General features: G+C 44.8%; 1 protein-coding gene across 3 annotated transcripts in view; it reads right to left on the bottom strand.

Annotated features, from left to right (window-relative positions):
- The window catches only part of PRIMA1 (proline rich membrane anchor 1), a 52,773-nt gene extending 35,861 nt beyond the window's left edge, over positions 1–16,912 (bottom strand). Inside the window, exons 1-2 of one of the 3 annotated variants that reach the window (XM_039552909.1) lie at positions 16,654–16,912; positions 10,102–10,252 (exon numbers count right to left, since the gene is read on the bottom strand). In XM_039552909.1, coding sequence (XP_039408843.1) covers positions 10,102–10,252; positions 16,654–16,746 — 244 coding nt within the window. In that variant the 5' untranslated portion in view covers positions 16,747–16,912. The remainder of the gene's footprint in view (positions 1–10,101; positions 10,253–16,653) is intronic. The other 2 variants (XM_039552911.1, XM_039552910.1) reach the window with 2 other exon arrangements.
- Between the last annotated feature and the right edge of the window lie 1,218 nt (positions 16,913–18,130).

Raw genomic sequence — 18,130 nt, 5'->3', positions numbered from 1 at the left:
TACAGCGATGACCAGTCTTTCACCAGCAAATGATTAATAAGATACCTGAGGGCTGGCAGATTCAATCCCATAGAAAGAGGACATATTTTCTTGGTATAATGTTTTATACTCAGATTGAATTAAAGTCCAGATTTGCACAACTTCTTAGAGTTCAACAATATTCACATGAGTGGTGCCATCAGTCACAAGCTAAGCAAAGTGAATAAAATTCTGTGCTACTGGTATTAAGACATGATCTTGTAGATCATTAACAGCTTTTTTAAGAGCTTAGGAACCTCTAGGTAATAGCAAAGATTGGACAAGTCTCACATCTCAGCGCTGACTCTTTCTCAAAATTAGTGCCTTCAGGCAAGTCTGAGACAAAACCAACTGCAGACTGAATTTCCTAAAACAGATTGTGGAAGACTTGGAAACACTCTGCATATTTTCCTAACGTGTTAATAGGACAGCTTCTAAGGTACTGGTTTGTGTCCATCTCTGAAAAATCAATGGTTTGCCTCTTGGGCACTCCACTTTATGAAGAGAGTGACTATAATGGACATACATTTTAGATTGGTAAGTGCAGATGGCTCTAAAGGGTTCACTTTACAAAGAAAGCCATATTGCAAGTCATGTGTATAAGTTTTAGGGAACAGCCGGCTGACTATGTAGCTGATACTTGATGTATAGCATCTATATAAACATAATCTTCCTGCTTGATATTATGTGTGTTTTTTCACACTTGTATCACTCCAACAATTCAGTTATTGCTGGAATTAAGGGCTACAGTGATCACTTAAAAATGACCCTGAGCAGATCAATTAATAATTCCCATACCTAGTGCTTTTAAGTTACTTTTCCAAATTTTATTCAGATTCAACTTAAGGGAAATTAAATTGATGACCCACCCGGAGTAAAATGAAACTGAAATGTGAAAGACCTTCCAAACCAGGTGTAAATTTAATTCTAATATAAGTAAAATTACATTTATCAACTAATAATTTTTCATGCAGTTTCCATAAAATACAGAACACTTAAAAAGGCAATTACATCACATTAACAGATCGAGGTATTTCACCATGCCAAATGCCTTATGTGAAGTCCTCAATCACCACTCAGTATATCTGGAACTCCCAGAAAGCTAAAAGACAAGGCACAGCTTATTTTACAATCACAAATGCAAGCAAATTGGTTACAGGTTGCTATCTGCACCGCCCCCAGGCTTTACACAGACCATGACTCCCTACTGAACCTCCAGCAGTGGGCAGCCCGCACGTACAATGATGCCCTGAAAAGCTGAGGCAGGCAGAGCACCTGCCCCTTGCCAGACTGAAACAAGGGCTAAACCAAACCCTCCCTGTGCTCCACTGACAGTCATTTCCTTTGATGGTGGCTATGAAATAAGAATATGCATCGCTTCCAGAAGGATAGGAAAATGTCCAGGGATGATTCAAGAGAATCTGCTCCATTGGTAAAAGTCCAGTTTAATAGCAGCATTTGTCAAGGAACAGATCTTTGTCTAAAAATATTTCTAACCAATGAACTGATGAAATACCAGCTTCATTTAAAAGACACTTCAAAATTATAAAATAATTCATTTAAATAGGCATTAGGGAATGGCAATTTGCTGCTATATTTATGTAGTTATAATGCAATATGATTTACTAGTGGAAGGGTTAAATTAACTTGCATAATTATTAATGACAGCATTTTGGCATTATTTTGGCAGCAGCATCAGTTATTAGCCTATATTCACGCTATATTAATGTACACTATGTCCTCACTTTGGGTTAACATCCCAAATTTCCAGACTGCTTCCTTGACCTGCTGCATTGACTTAAATATTACCCTTAAGTTGCAATTACACAAGCAGGGCAACACCTTTACATCATGTTCACAACAATACAATGCACAAAACCCTTACAAGAACATATTCTGAGGTCAGCTGCTTAGCCCTCCCTGCTGGAACAGCTTTTGCCAATTAAGCATTTACTTCTGGCTTGTCAAGATGAGGCACAACTCCTTCTGCCAGGAGCAGGTGAACCTGCAATTACTTGTAAATCAGCAGCCTCTGACTCATCAGTAACTTCACTGAAGATTTGTTATCTTCTTAATCAGTGAAATGGTAGGCATGTACAAATGGACTGCCATCCACAGAAGGAATTAATGTCTTCAGCTTAGCCAACTCCTTCTGCTTAAAACAAAAAAAAAAAAAATCAAGCTGTTGGAGTATGCATCTCAGAGTAGAAAGGACTGTTCTATTGCAGAACCAGTTTAAGATGTGATGGTTCTTTTTAAAAATTAGACAATGGTTTTAATCTATAGACAACAGAACTCCCACTGATTCCTGCACTGCAAAATCTGGCCTGAGGCTCTTACTTTTAAATACTTCAAAATGCATTTTCAAGAGAGAGGATTTTTCCATTATATAGATTTATTACTGTATGAAAAATTCAAAACAAATATGCAAGGTCCCAGAGCAGGGGAAATATTCATCACTTGCCTAAATAAAAATTAGACTTGACAAAACATTTCAGAATTTATTGTGATGAAAAACTCTGAAATGGGAAAGCACTGGAAGCTGTGATTGACCATCTGATCTTACCAGTGTTTCAAACAGAAAGACAGAGATTTTAAAACAGCTCAATATGAGGAGATGTTAGGTGAAAGAGTGACAGCAGAATCCTATCAAGAAAGTATTAGCATGAACCTTTCCAGTCTTACCTGCTTTCTAGTCACTAATCCAGCTCTTCAGACTTAATATAACATCTTAGATGCTCAAACTATTCAAATTTCCTATTTGATTGCTGCTTAAGAAATCTCCTCACCATAAATAATTTTCTTATTTTGACTGAGAGGTGAGGACTTGTAACTTTTACTCCTACCCCAGAAATAACTGAGCTAAATGGAAAAAAATAGCAGCATTTTGAAGTCTTTATGTCTTTGGTGATAAAATCAGAGTGCCTGCAGTTTGAGGCAGAAAATCCAATCATAGCATTTCTGATTTAGATGGGTGAATTCTGCTTAATCCAGTCTTGAATGCTTAATGATTTGGTTCACTGTACTAAGAGAGAAGGTACTGTCTGTGATGTGAAAACAACACGATGGGGACCTGGACTAGACTCTACTTCTGCCATCAGCCATGGCTCCAGGCTGTGGGGTTGGAGTTCAATTTAGATTTGAAAGCCTCAAAATCCTACACCAGTTCTGAGAGTCACATTCCTCCAGTAACACAAAAATGTATGTGGGAGATGACAAGAATTGAATTTTGGTTTTGCTTTGTAAATTATGAACAATGCTCTCATACAAGACTGCAATTCACAGTATGACAGCTGTGTTACCAAAACTGGAAGGGCTTCCCTGTTTCAGCATTCTGTTTGCATTTAAAAAAGTCACTGTCTAGACCAGACTTGCTCTCACAGTAGCAGTCTCTACTGTATTTGTCTTCATGCAGGAGACAATGTGTGCCCTGCCATTTTGGGGCTACTGTAGTTCTCAGCTGTTCAGTTTTGGTAGTCACTATGTTGTATGCAGTATGGAGGGAAATGTCTTCCCCATATTATAAAACAAACCCAGCCCCACCTGTTTGCTAACAATTCCTTTGGGCATCACTTGGGAGAAATCCACCCAAGATTCCTCAAACATGTCCAAATATCTCAAAACTACTTTGAACAAGTCTTTCAGGCAGAAGGGCAGTAGGTGAAGGCTGGTCCTGCCAGCTGAGACCTTATGGCCAGCAGCTTTGCAGTGGCTGATTGTAAAGATAGAAAGCCCTCACAAAATGAAGTGCCTAACCAAAGGGAAACTTAAAGTCAGAGCTGCCTGAGATGCTCAACTCCTACTGCTGCAGCCTACATCAGACTGACCTGAGCTGATTATCGGGCATGTCATATTTGAAGACACATTGTGGCCTCCAGGAAGATTTCAATTCATTTTGCAATCACAACTTCCCCTCAGCTCCTGGGGGACAATCAGACGTCTGCCAATGACACAAGTCCTTTAGGCATTGAGTAGGCAAACACATCAGCATTCAAGTACAAGAAATGTATTGGTGAGCATCAGGACCATGCTCAGCTTTCCTGCTGGAATAGCGACGTAGAGACAGTACTCAGCATGAGGTTCAAACTCATTCTTTGAATCCACACTGGGTCACCTGTGCATCCTACCACCAGGATTTAGGACCCAGAAAAACCCATTTCTTATTCTTTTATGTCCTAGAGCTATACAATGTCTATTTCTATAACAAGTTCTTGCTATGAAAGGCTATTTTAACAATTAGCAAGACAAATCGGAAAACTCTGGTTACTTTAAAACCCACACAAAGTTTAAGAAGTTCCAGACTATTCCTGTTCCTCAGATTCCTGCCTAATATATATACATTGTGGCAGTCCAGAGATGTGTGGCATTCCTCAGCAGTTGGTATTAGGACTGGTGCTGTGTGACATCTCTGTCAGCAACACGGGCAGTGGGATTGAGCACATCCTCAGCAAGTTTGCTGACAAGACCAAGATGTGTCATGCAGTCAACATGCTGGAGGGAATGGATGCCACCCAGAGGGAGCAGATGCCATCCAGAGGGAAGGGATGCCATCCAGAGGGGACAGGTTTGAGCAGTGGGCCTGTGCAAACCTCATGAAGTTCAACAAGGTCCTTCACCCACGTCAGGGCCATCCCAAATACAAATAAAATCCGTGAAGAGAATAGATTAAGAGCAGCCCTCAAGTGAAAGACTTAGGGGTGCTGGTGGACAAGAAGCTCGACATGACCCAGCAATGTGTGCTCAGCCCAGAAAGCCAAGTGTATCCTGGGTGCATCAACAAAAGCGTGACCAGCAGGTTGAAGAAGGGGATTCTCCCCTCTACTCCACTCTCATGAGACCCCATCTGCAGTTCTGTGATCAGCTCTGGGCCCAATATAAGGAGGATGGGGACCTCTTGGAGTGAGTCCAGAGGGGGGCATGAAGATGATCAGAGGGCTGGAGCATCTCTTCTATGAGACAGGCTGAGAGAGTTCAAGAAAACTCCAGGGAGACCTTATAGCACCATTCAGTACCTGAAGGGAGCCTACAAGAAAGCTGGAGAGGGACATTTTACAAGGGCATGTATGGCTGAGGACAAGGGGTAATGGATTTAAACTGAAAGAGCATAAGGTTAGATTAGATACCAGGAAGAAATTCTTTAGTGTGCGGGTGGTGAGCCACTGGAACAGGCTGCCCAGGGAAACTGTGGATTCCCCATCCCTGAAAGTGTTCAAGGCCAGCTTGGATGGGGCTTTGAGGAACCTGGTCTAGGGGAAGGTATCCCTGCCCATGGCAGGGGGTGGAACTAGATGATCTTTAAGGTCCCTTTTAACCTGAACCATTCCATGAATCTATGATCTGTCCCAAAAGATCTGAATGTCTTTAGCTTTCCTACTTGCACTGAAGGGACCCTGCATGCTTTCTGAAATTAAGCTGTACATCTGAGCTTATATAGTTGCCAAAAGGTTTCACCCTTCTTGTAGTTGGTCATTTTTATTTTGGCATTTTCATCAGTCCAAATAATTAGTTAATTAGATGCTCTGTCTCCAAAGATAAAGATTTCATCTTGAAAAACAAAATGATACAATTACTGCATGGAGATTAGAGTCCTCTGTGGTGATGTCATTCACTTTGGCTTTGCACTGACATGATCGTACTTGATCTCAACTGACAGCTCAGGGCAAACTTCTACTAAGGTCAGGAGCTGTAAAGACTTCACTTTGTATGTATGTGCAAGCATCCAAATGTTAGAGACTGGTTCATGTATCCAGACTCAGCTTAAGTTTCCTCCTCTAAATTTTGACTGAAGCAATGTTTGACTGAACACTTCCATCATCCAGAGAGCAGATGGCAATACCATGGACTCCTCACCCAGTATGGGAGAAGGGCAGAGCAGAGACAGCAAATGCTGCTCACCAAAAAGTGAGGGGTACATGCAAGGACATCCTTTCTCTTCCTCATACCATTTTAAAGAAGTCACGTCTGAATTTGTTTTTTCCTAAGACCTTACACAGATTAAAACTGATGCTGACTACAGCATATGTCTAGCTCTAACCCCTTCCCCCTTTCCAGGTTTGAAAGCCTGGCTTTTACTTCCAGAAAAAGTCCTTTCTTCTTTGCAATGCCCCTGGAGAAACCTGCATGCTCACGGAGTATTTAAGGGTTGACAACAGCTGTTTTTCAGATTTTCAAGGGTCAACATGACTTGAACTAGCTTAATCTCACGGGTCTGTGAAGCTGGGTTAGAAATGCTGCCTAAACAAGTATTCCATCCACCTTGTCTTAGTCTTGGCTGAAATCCAGAGACAAGGAGGAAAGCAGATGGAGAGAAAAAGACACAGTTAATTAAAGGCCAGGTTCTGAGCATCTCTATTGCCTTCAGGTCATTACAGCCACATCTAGGGAACACACTCAATTTCATTGAAAGTTCCTTCTTCCTTTGCTGTCAGCATCTAAGTTCAGTTGGCCTTAGGCCCCTTAGAGCCTCATGAGCTTTCCTTTCACTTCATCAATGAGCAGTTTTCTAGGCATGGGTTAAAGAGCAGGCTGCTGCTTGCATAAGGGGAGTTACTCCGGAAACATCAATGTGCCAAACTGTCTGGAGGAACTGCCATGGACTCAGGGACCATGTCTCCTGACAGTCCTCACCACTTCATCACACAGTCCCCACCATCCCAGCTGCTTCTAACACAGGCTAGAGCCCCTCTCCTTGGAGCCCCTCAGTAAGGTACACATCTGTACTGAACCAGACAGCAGTATCTCCATGGGATGACAAAAAACTCCATCTGAAATGAAGCTCAGGAAAGTCAAAACTTAAATACTCCATGTGTCCCACTTTGCAAAAAAAGATAAGGGTGAACCAGCAATTCTGAGAGAACCAGCATGCACAGGAAGCAGCATGGCTGACGGCAGCCTTCATCTAGATACTGTAAGGCGGACGAATTCCCAGGAGGAGGCACAGGGTTATGCTGCCATGATGGAATCGGCTGCAGAGTGGAGGCACTGGAGGCAAGAGCAGCAGTTGGATGGGGCACCAGAAACACCAGTGGTCTATGTGAAGGAGTTAGAAACATGGGGAAAGGAGAGCTGGGGTCATCCCTGAAGGAGGACAAAAGCATTCCATTAAATTTCCCATATTCATGTAGCTTCATTCATTTATTCAGTGCCTCCTCAGGGTGTGCTGAAACACTCCCCACACATTCTTGATGTAAATACACAACTGTAACAGGGAAGTGTCTCCTAAACCATGGAAAGCTGGTGCTCCTAACACTACTTGTGCTTTTAGACTGCCTGCTAAGCTGTGTGTGATTCTACCCATTTTCTGCAGAGGGAATTAGGTTATTTCCCCTCAGAGTAAACACAGCATTTGCCAGCTATTATATGTGAATTCCAGGATTCTCTGCATTTAACAGATTTTGTATAAATCTATCTGCAGGAAGCAGAGCTAAAGATTTGTTGCTGGATCAACCTGTCAATATTGAAATGTCTAAAGAGACACTAAATGTACTGTAATTGTTCCTAAAAGTCCTCAAGCACAACAAAAGCCTTTCAGGGAGTGACTCAGCTGTTCACAAACAGTTATGCAGTGCCATCCCATACAACTAAGTAGGGTTTGTAAAACAATCAGGTGGGACTAATAGGACACACAGAAGGTTCCCTGCTTTTTCCCAGCAGCAGCTGGAGGCCACGTCAAAGAGCACAAGATGCTTCATACAGCAGATAACTGAACTGTTAGTGTCTGTAGTGACTGGATAGACAGGATTTTTGCATCTATTGGCTTTAATCACCCAGCCCAAACCATGGTAACTGCTTTAAAGTTGATCTAAATCTCCACCAATATTCAGTTTTTTTGCAGAGAGAGCTTTTAAGGACGGTGCCTAGCAGACTGCAGCCTTTTGCACCTGACAAAGCCCTGAAAGCAATTCCAGCATCTTTATGTAGTACCTCATGGCACAGACACTGTACCTTGTAAAGGTAAAAATCTTGCAGCTCCTGGACTGCTGTTTTTTTGCAGAGGTCTTTTCAGTACTAAACTTTATTCACTTAGAAAGTGCAAAGTGCAAGTCTAGCATCAACCACTTCACGACAGCTTTTGGCTCTTTACTTCCCTCTCCTCTGAATACCATTTAAAAGTCACTATCTGTAACATCAATATTTAACCACGAGGCTTGTTCTTTCTCCCAAGGAAGGGGATTGCTGTACACATGGACTAATCACAGTGCCTAGACAGCTGATGATAATGAAAGCATCTTTCAAGATGAGACACTTGATTGCTACTCTAAAGCGTACCAGTAAAAGAAATGTGGAATCTCTTTTTTTCATTGTATTTGAAATGAAGTCACTTGCTTAAATATTAGTCATCTGGATTTATACAGCTCATTTTTAGAACTGTGTTAGCACCTGGCAATCCAGCCTGAGAAAGCATCAGGCTATCCTAGTCACAGGCCCATTTGGTTTCTTGTTCTTCTTTTTGCAGTGTGTGACAGACTTCCTTTTTTCTGACATGATTTCCTTCCCACTTGACAGGGGACATATTCATGCACTCAGAGCAGCTGCCTGATGGAGAGGAAGCAGCCTGGCAGTGGTGCTCCCTTCCCAGTGCAGCTGGTCAGCAGGGCTGGTCCCTGTGACAACCCTCCGCCACATCTCATCCCCCTCAGGGCAACGGGGTACCCCAGGTACAAGAAAAGAGAGTGACAAAGTACCTTATTTTCTGTCTGTGATACAAAGATCAAGGTAATTTTCAATATTACTGTCCATGACATTTTCCTGAACACTGAAAGAAATTTTTCCTGCTATAAAAACCATCCCTCTCTGCTTTCCCAGCTGTCTTTGTACTTCCTTTCCCAAGTGTTCCACTGTTGGTTTTTCTCTGCCTTTGCCTTAATTTTCTGCAGTGTAGCACAAGTACAAAGCATGCTCCTGGCAGAAAAGACACTGAAAAATTCTGCCTGTCCTCTGCCTGACTAAAAGCTGCGCAGAAGCGTTCTTCATGTCTTCTGCACATCTGGAGATGGCACTGATAAAGACAAACAGCCAGATGATGATACCTAATGATTTATTTTTCCTTGGGGGAAGTGCTGAGGATACTGGATACACTAAGCAACACTGCTCTCATGAGAGTTTATATAAGCAGGGAGAAGAACTAATAGGCAGCCTTATAGGGAAAGATGAATTTATGAAAATGCATAAGCTTTAAGGAGATTTACTGGAATACCAAACACCCAGGACCCAGCCTGTGTCCCTGAACCCAGTGGGTGCATACAGAACTGGGAAGCTCTGTCCCACTGTGCAGGGACCGTGGGGACAGCTATCACTCTCCAGAAATTATCTGTATGTCAGGGATCACAGGAACACTGATGTGGAAAGCAGCTGCAGAGCTAGCCAGCAGGAATTGAAGGCACCAGGTGTGCTGGTCATGGGGATGCATGGCTGGAAATTAGGAGAAGCTTGGATGCACTGGGTAAGGCTCAGTAAGCACTGATTTGTATGAAGAGAAATAAATGAGTCTTAGCCTGTATGTGCATTAGTTGGAAAACTTCTCCCTTGCCACTGACTCCTGACATGCCTCCTATTTTTGTAACAGTTGTAAGCAATTTAAAACCAGTGAGCCTGACTCACTGCTATGGTAAACTGTAGTGCTCCAGTGTCTTGACAACAGTCAAACGTACTGAATGGTCTAGACAGAGTGTTTGGATTTTTATCTGCTTATAAATTAATTTGCCTTGGAGCACCCAGACCTTCAAGCTGCAAACCTGGCTAAAAAGGAGGTCATGCAACTCAAGGGGCAGCACAGCACTATGTCTCCGTAGGAAAGCATTTCCCAGGGCTAGGGGATTAGGGAACCATTTAAAACCAGAAAGTCATATATAACACAATGAAAGGAGGGAATTTCTCTGGCTTTCCTCCAAAAGCCAAGAATTATTCATTGATCAGAAAACAGATCTCCATCTCTACTGAGAACATTTCTTCTTCCATTTGCTAAGTGGAAAATGACAAATGAGCTAGCTGTGCCCTTTCCCACATCCTTTCTCCTGTATGTCCAGGTGTCCCCATCACTTTGTCCTTCTTCAGCACAGCACAACTGTACCAGTAGCTACTTACTTGGCACCGCTAGCAACCTCGGGGGCGGTGGAGGTGGAGGAGGCGGTGGTAACAGTGGAGGTGGCCTGCACTGGCAAATTTCCTGGCAGCTCTCTGTAAATTTCTCTGCTACAGGCTTGGAGCATGACTTCTGGGGCTCACCCTGAGTGATCTGTGAAGAAACAAGTCATTGCATGAGCAGCAGAACAGTGAAAACTGATGAATCTGTTTCTTAGACTTGAGTACCTGAGTGGCACCTCAGATCTGTAGTGAGAACTGGGCTAATGTTCCTAAGATGTCTCTTCCCTATGTGGTCCCCATTTTAAATTTTTTTTATTTAACACAATATCTTCAAGACCTCTTTCCCTCTGTCAAATTTGGTTGAAATTGGGCAGCTGGTTTTTGAGTTATTATGGGGTAAGGAGAAGGCAGGCAGTGGCAGACAATATGATTGCATAAGCCTTCTTTCCTTAGGAAAGCCATCTAGCAGCATGCATTATTCACAGGGTCATTGCTGCAAGCCAAAGAGAGCTAATAAAAATTACAAGACAGTTAGGGTCAGGATTATGTTCATTTTCCTTATGGCAGAACTGAAAGCCAGAGGACATCTCTCCTCTGCTTTGCCAGCCTCACTTGGAAGTTCACAGAGGATTTCACGGGGTGTTTCACTTCCTGCCAAGAGGAGAGGCTACCCGCATTTTAATCATCTGTGGACCACAGCAATAACATGGTTAAAATAAAAACGCCACTTTGTAGCCTCTGCAAGATGCAGTGCTGGCTAATAATAAAAGTGAAGATGAGGCATTGCAGAACCCAAGTATAAACATCACTTGGCCATGGACAATGATTTAGCCAGTATATGACACATTCAGTAGCTTCATCTAGTCATGACAAGGACCATTTATTAACAGTATGTTTTTCTTATCATCAGTAGTATTTACATAACTATGGATTCAAGGAATAGTCACTAAAATTCAGTAAAATATAATGCTACAAAATGGAGTCAGTCCCCAATGAAAAGGAAATTTGCTGAGCATCACAGAAGCTTCTGAGTGGTGTTAACTTCAGAGGTCTCTAAGCCAGCTCTTCTTGAATGACTTATACTGGATACAATTTTGAAGAGACAAAGCGAAGCCTGAAAGATTAATAAGCATGTTATCTAACAAGCACTTTGAATGTAAGTATTAGGAGACCGCCTGGGACAGACTTGTGTCCTGCTGAAGCTAAGCAGAGTTATGCTAGCATATTGTCTTGTACAGTCTGGTCTCAGGCGGGTTATTGTCCTAATAGTTTTGGCCTAACATCACCTTCTTTAATGAGCTTTTTTCCACAACATGTTGGTCATTACAAAGAGGATGTCTCATGCCATGCTTTCTGATCTGTTTTAGGCAGGCTTCTTCTGCCTCTCTGCCAGGGTCACCCAGGGTTGCCTTCTCCCCACTTCTCTCTCCTGCCCAAGCTTTGGTTCCCTTCCCCTGCCAGCTCTGAGCACACAGTCTTTCTCCTCTCCTCGCTCAAGCCTGGCCCCCAGCACAGCCAGCGTGCCTCTCCCACTACCCACAGCTGGGCACCAAGAGGGCTGCACTGCCTCTTGGCTGCAGGAAAGCTGTACACAGTCATTTTATATATTTCTGGCCAAAAAGAGAGACGTGGCTAATTAAAACAACATCACTGCACAAAGGACGTGTTCACATGCGTAGGAGGTTTCTAAATGCAGAAAGACGCATTACTCTGGCCTCAGGGAAATGGAGGTAGGGCTTTGTTGATTAAATATTATAGGGAGGGAGAAAAGAATAGAAAAGGCTACGTGTAGCTGAGTTGGAAGGACAGCTCAGCACAGCATAAAGCAGAAGGCTCAGTTCTTTAAACAGCTTGTCTAAATCTATTACCAGACATAGGGAAAAACAAATTCAGCACAAGTACTTTCCAACTTTCCCCTTCACCATCAGGTAACAGTAAGAGGATGGTTTAAGACCATCCCAGAACAGCTTCCAGGAACTTACACAAACTCTCTCAACACTCTAATGAATCAAAGTGACTTGGCTGCGTAATCCCTCATGACTAGTAATAAATCTGTCTGCTAAGAAGGTTTACTTGTTTTTAAAGTAAGGGATCCCAGGCAGCAGAATATCCTCCATGCTGTTTCAGCTCTTCCAACACTGCTCACGTGAGGGGCTGGGGTCCAGGCACACTCCCAAAGAGAGCCCTGTGAGAGAAGTGTCCTCCCCATGCAGTGTTGGGGGCACACCTGGAGTACCTCCTCGTTCAACAGGTGTGACAAGATTTACTGTGCTGGCAGAAGGAGGAGGGCAACACCTCTACACTGGTCTCAGCAACTGATTAGGAAGCAACTATTAACTCCTAGCTACAACTACTGTCCCCTGCCTAGGCCCTTGGTTATTGAATCCTGTGAGCTCACTCCAGTCTTGCAGGATGCAGTGTGATGGGAGAGGATGGACACAGGGAAGAATAACATTGAGCAGACTTAGAGCCAGCTTTGTTTGCAGACCAGAAGCAGCTTTGCATATGTAAGTCTGAAGACAGTGCTGGTATAGCAAAGCTACATTGACTTATTGCTCTAACTTAATATCAACCAGAACCAAAGGCTTGCTCTGTCTTTTTTTAGAGCTATTGACTGTTTTTAAATCCCTGGAGGCTCTCCTACCTTAGGCTGGTAATAGTGTCCTCAGAAAATTGTGGATAATTTTCTCAATTACTTTGCAGACAAGATTAACCCCATACATGACCAGTCACTTGCTGCTCCTGCTCCTGTCTACTTTAAAAATATTATTTTAGGGGGAAAAAAGAAAGAAAGAAAGAAAGAAAGAAAGAAAGAAAGAAAGAAAGAAAGAAAGAAAGAAAGAAAGAAAGAAAGAAAGAAAGAAAGAAAGAAAGAAAGAAAGAAAGAAAGAGAAAGAAAGAAAGAAAGAAAGAAAGAAAGAGAAAGAAAGAAAAAGAAAGAAAGAAAGAAAGAAAGAAAGAAAGAAAGAAAGAAGTTGCTCTGTTTCTCAATACTTTAGCCTGAACCTCTATAAAAATTTCCCATGATCATTTTTAAATAGTCGGGAAAGAACTGACATTTAAAAGTATGGGCTTTATCACCTATTTGTTTCCCTTTTCCTGTCACTGGGTAAAATGTGTGGCTGTTAGAAAACAGAAGTGGGAACATAAATATTACCTTGACAGGGGTTTGTCTTAAAGGTTTAGTTTTAGAAACAAAGATATTTTAAGGTGGTTGAAATCTGCCAGGAAAAGGAAAGACCCAAATCGAGGTTGAGGCCTCAAGGAGAGAAATAGCCAAGAAGATAGAACAGTAACAGTAACATAAAGCAGCAGATAACAGTAGCAAGAGAGAAGCAGGGCAAAAAGAAAGGCATTTGGCTCCTTTTCAAGGAAAAAAATCTTCCTGTTGATGTCTATTAGTCTTCTTATGAAAGAAATGAAGGCTATTACTTGTGTCTTCTAAAGGTAATCAGAAAAAATCACTAGAAAATATGCTTTAGGGAACAATCTTGCTCTGGCAGAAGATGATGAAATAATACTCCGTGTTTCTTTCTTACTGTCTGCAATTCAAGGTAAGCTGCCTTTACAGCATGTGGCTGGAAAAGAAAAGCATTTTGAAAGAGCCACACCTTTCTATGGCCAGGTCATCTAAATGAACCTGGCCTCAAACTTCACTGCTTATTTGTTCTGCTGGACTCTTCCATGGCCCCAGAATGGCTCTGGAATACCCTCGCAGGTAAGGCGTAACTAGAAACCCACCAGGCACCCACCAGGCTGCCAGGCAGTTTGTGGCACAGAGGTTGCCTTGGCAAAGGGATCACCTTTGGAGACGGATCCACAGGGTTTGCTCCCTAGCTCTTCCAGACATTCCTCCAGGTGCTGGAGGTGCCATGAACACCTTTTCTTGGCCTATCTGAAACTTTTGCTTGTTTGGCATGAGGCTTTCTTAACACACTGAGCAGTTGGCCAGTCTAGACATATGCTGCCTGGACTTCAAGCTGATGAATTTTTTCCCTGCTCTGAAAATATGTAGAGTTGACTTTATGGATTTGTGCATTTGATGTGAACATGTTTTGCAAAAAAGGACAAATGTTTTAAAATACTTATGGAAATGAAAATCTGATCCACAAATATCCAGGGAAGAAAAAACAATGTGATAACTGGAGGTTTCCTTTTGCAGTCTCTGTTGAAGTTTGTGCCTGTGGCATATTTCTCTTTAATTCAAGATTTCTTTTAGAAACAGTGATCCTAGTCCTGCTTTGCATACAGTGGAAGAATAAATCTGCATGTGGAACTGTTTAGTATTTCAGTAGAGTCCCATGGGGTTGCAGCAGTCCACAAGTACATTCCACAGAGTGGGATAGGAAAAGAGGATTAATACAGTCCCTGGAGGGTGGCCTTCTTGTGACTTTTTTAATCAGGTAAAAGGAGGAAAGCTTTAAAAGAAAAGTACAGTTGACTGAAAAGGCACAGAGACCTCTAAAAGCCTGCTGATGTGGCAAGAGCTTTGTCTCTTGGAAGCAGTCTACAGAGATGAGATGAGATGAGATGAGATGAGATGAGATGAGATGAGATCTCTACACCACTGCATAAATCCCAGGACAGCTCTGTGCAATTCACATCAGAGTTAATCCAGATCCATGTTTACAAAACCAGAAAAAATGTCACCCTGCTATTTATCATGACCCTTTCTGCTCTTTTTTAAATTATGTCAAAAGCCTCTGACAGAATCATCCCTTCCTTGTCACAGAACTGGCTACCACGCTAATAAGGAAAGATTGTGGGTTTTGTCTTGGTTTTGTTTTTAGTAAAATAAATGCTTCTCCTTTGATTAGCATCTGGCTGATTCTCTTAAGTGTCTCACGGCAGGGCATAAGGAGGCAATGCAGAGGTGGGAGGGAAGGCTATGCCACACTAAGTCCTTGTGGGGACAAATGAGTGAAGAGGAGCTGGAAGATGTGAGAAAACATGACTGTTGCTATAGATGGAGCAGGGCAGAGGAGCGACTGCAACACTACAGAATTAGTCAAGGAGAGAATGGCTTGTGAGACTGAAGATAAGAGCAAGGATTATGACTCAACACGGGGAAGGGAATCATGGGAGGGGTTCAAGGATGAAGGAGTTTCAGTCACAGGAAGGATGGAAGGCTGGCATGCCAGTGAGCATTCCATACCTGCCCTTCCCTTTGGAACCTGCTGATGGGAGCCCTGGACATAGCCTAGTTTTGGGAAAACTGAAAAAAAGTTTGAGAGTGACCAGGCTTATTGCTTGTTCTTCAACACAGCAGCAAGTAATAGCACAAGCACAGTTGATGAACGGGACACGCATCCAAATTCCAAAGTATTGCAAAGAAAGGCTGGTGGACTCCTTGGCTTTTGTATTTCTCAGAGCCTGTTTCAATTTTTATAAATGTAATTATTTTCGAAAATTTGCTTTAGATCATGTAAATAGTTTGCCAGAAAGATGTTTATCCAAGGTTTTTTTTTTTGTCTGCTCAATTGACTGATCAGAGAGAGGCTGCAGGAGGGATCTCTTTTCACCCAACTGCGCTTCCCTGAAAAATGCACTTATAGTTTAACTTTAGATTAGCTACCTGAATACTTGAGGAGGACAGCAGGAAGGTAGAGTTGGCAGAAATTTTTATGATGGGGATATTGGTTTAAAGGCGGTTGTTTTTGTTGTATTTCTGTTCATTTTAATCCATAAGGAGCACAAATCCTCTTTGTCATTCATGGCAAGAGAAAAGATGCTAAAACAAACAACATCTCTCTTTAATCTCTTGGGAGTCACTAAGTTTAGATCAGGGAGTAAAAGATGCGGACTCTCCACTTTGTTTTTCCAAGAAAGAAACTGTAATTGGTCTGTTCTTGAACGGCACTTGGCTGGCTCATCAATCACTTCTCTGAAGACATATATTATAAATAAACTTTAAAATATTGAAGTGACGCATTTGAGTTGAGCTTTGCTGCTGTTCTGATTCTCCAAACTGGATGGGCGCTCTCCCTCACTGTATACCAATTTCTCCCAGTCTCTCTTGCTGGCCGCCCACATTACAATCAAGGTCACACAACACCACAGCGTCGGAGTTGGCAAAAGCTGATTCAGCCCTTTACCCAGAAAATCCTCAATTTAATTCGCAATCAACACCGAAAACCCACGGCAAGGCATGATCGCCGGGGCTCCGCTCCGCCGCTGCCTCTTTCCGTGCATCTTTGCCACCTACAGCAAAATGCGCTTCCCAACCCTCTGACCGCCGGCGCGCCGAAGAAAGTCAACTCCATCCTGCCGGGACCGAACACGCTCGGACCGAGTTCAGCGCTCCGGGGCTGGCACCGGCCGCCCGTCCCGCACACCCACCGTCCCGCAGCACCCAGCGAGGGGGGCCCTCACCGGGGACCGCAACAGCTCTCCCGGCTCGGGGGCCGCCCGCGCGACCACCGCCCCACCACGGCCTCCTCCCCGCAGTGCCGGGGGTGCCGGAGGGGCTCTGCCCGCGCCCCCGCTTTTCCCCCGCCCAGGCCCCGCCGCCCCCCGCGCCCCGCAGCTGCGAGCGGGCTCGGGCGGCCCTACCTGGAGGGACCCCCAGAGCGGGTGGAGGGCACAGTGCAGCAGCAGGGAGGGCCAGCAGTAGCGGAGCAGCCCCAGCAGCTGCCGGAGCAGCATCCCTCCTGGGCGGGCGGGCGGGGGCGCGGGCTCCGGGCGACCTGGGGAGGGAGCAGAGCGAGCCGGCAGCAGAGGCGTTGGCTCGCACCCATCCCCGGAGCGCGACTGTCCCAACTTTAATTCTGGAGGGGAGGGAGGGAAGGCGGGAGGGAAGGAGGGGGGAGGGAGGCAGGGAGATGGGCGGGTGGGGAGGGGAAAGAGTGGTCGGGAAAACCCAGAGCCCTGCAAGTCCCGGCTCCCTCAGCAGGGAGACGCGCCTCCACCCCCGCCCTGCCCGCCTCTCTCCTCGCCCGCCCCGCCGGCTTCCCCTCCCCGGGATACTCCGGCTGTCGCCGCTAGCAGCCTCTCCGTGCCGGGGGCTTCCCGGCCGGCGCTCACCGCTGAGCTCGCGGCTCCCTCACACACGGGAGGAGAGCGGGCGGCGGGAAAAGTTTAGAGCCGGGCACGGGGGAAAAGAGGCAGGGCCAGCCCCGGGGCCGGAGCCGGAGGGGAGAGGCGGGGAGAGCGGCGCGGCCGCGCAGCCCGGGCACTGCATCTCCCCCTAGCCCGCCGCCGCTGCTGCAGTGATTTTTCAAGCCCATCGAGGCAGTCCCTTCCGCGCACGGCTCCCCTCGTCTCTCCCTCCCCGCCCGGGCTCCTCCCGGCGGCAGCTGCCCTCCGCTGAGCCCCGCCGGGGCGGCCCCGGGCGGCTCGGGGACCTGCGGCAGCCGGGAAGCGCCGCACTCGCTCCCGCCCCCTCCCCGCAGCCGAGAGCGGGACTGACCCAAAGGGGAAGCGCGGGACGAACCGGCACCCCTGTCCTGGAGGAGCCTCATCCGAATTGCGGCCAGGTGGTTTTGGGGTTGGTAGTTGTTGGTGTTCACCCCTTCCCTCACGAGTGATGCAAGGGCTTGTCCTGTGACAGGCAGGACATCGGGCTGGGTCGGCCCGGTGTCTCTGGGATGTAATAGGGAAGATGCTTCATGGCATTTGTGTTTCTAACAAAACACACGGAAATGTGTAATAGTGCTTGCAGGAAAGTGGATAGACCACCTCCCCAATATCAAGGCACCACAGTCCGGCTTCTCCACGGGAAGGAAACAGTAGAAAACAGAAAGTTTCAGAAACAGTAGTGCTTCCAGTGAAGCACTAAAAGCAAAACAGCTGCTCTGTGAATGGTGGCTATTGCTGAAAGTTGGGCCTTGCGGGTATCAAGATGACCATAAAACATCTGTTGTTAGGTCCATGGCACAGGGATCCTGTTTCCAATGTTTCAAATGCAGTACGGACATGGATTTGAACAAAATACTAGTTCCAAGGTTTACATTTCATATCCAGTGATGAATGAGTTTGAGGATATTGACTTTAGTTTTTCTTTGTATTTCTTGCACTCACTGAGCCGAGT

This window comes from Corvus cornix, chromosome 5 (assembly GCF_000738735.6).
Source record: "Corvus cornix cornix isolate S_Up_H32 chromosome 5, ASM73873v5, whole genome shotgun sequence".
NCBI classification, from domain to species: Eukaryota; Metazoa; Chordata; class Aves; order Passeriformes; family Corvidae; genus Corvus; species Corvus cornix.
The sequence above is the reverse complement of the archived record's forward strand: the minus strand, read 5'-3'. Positions and strand labels throughout refer to the sequence as shown.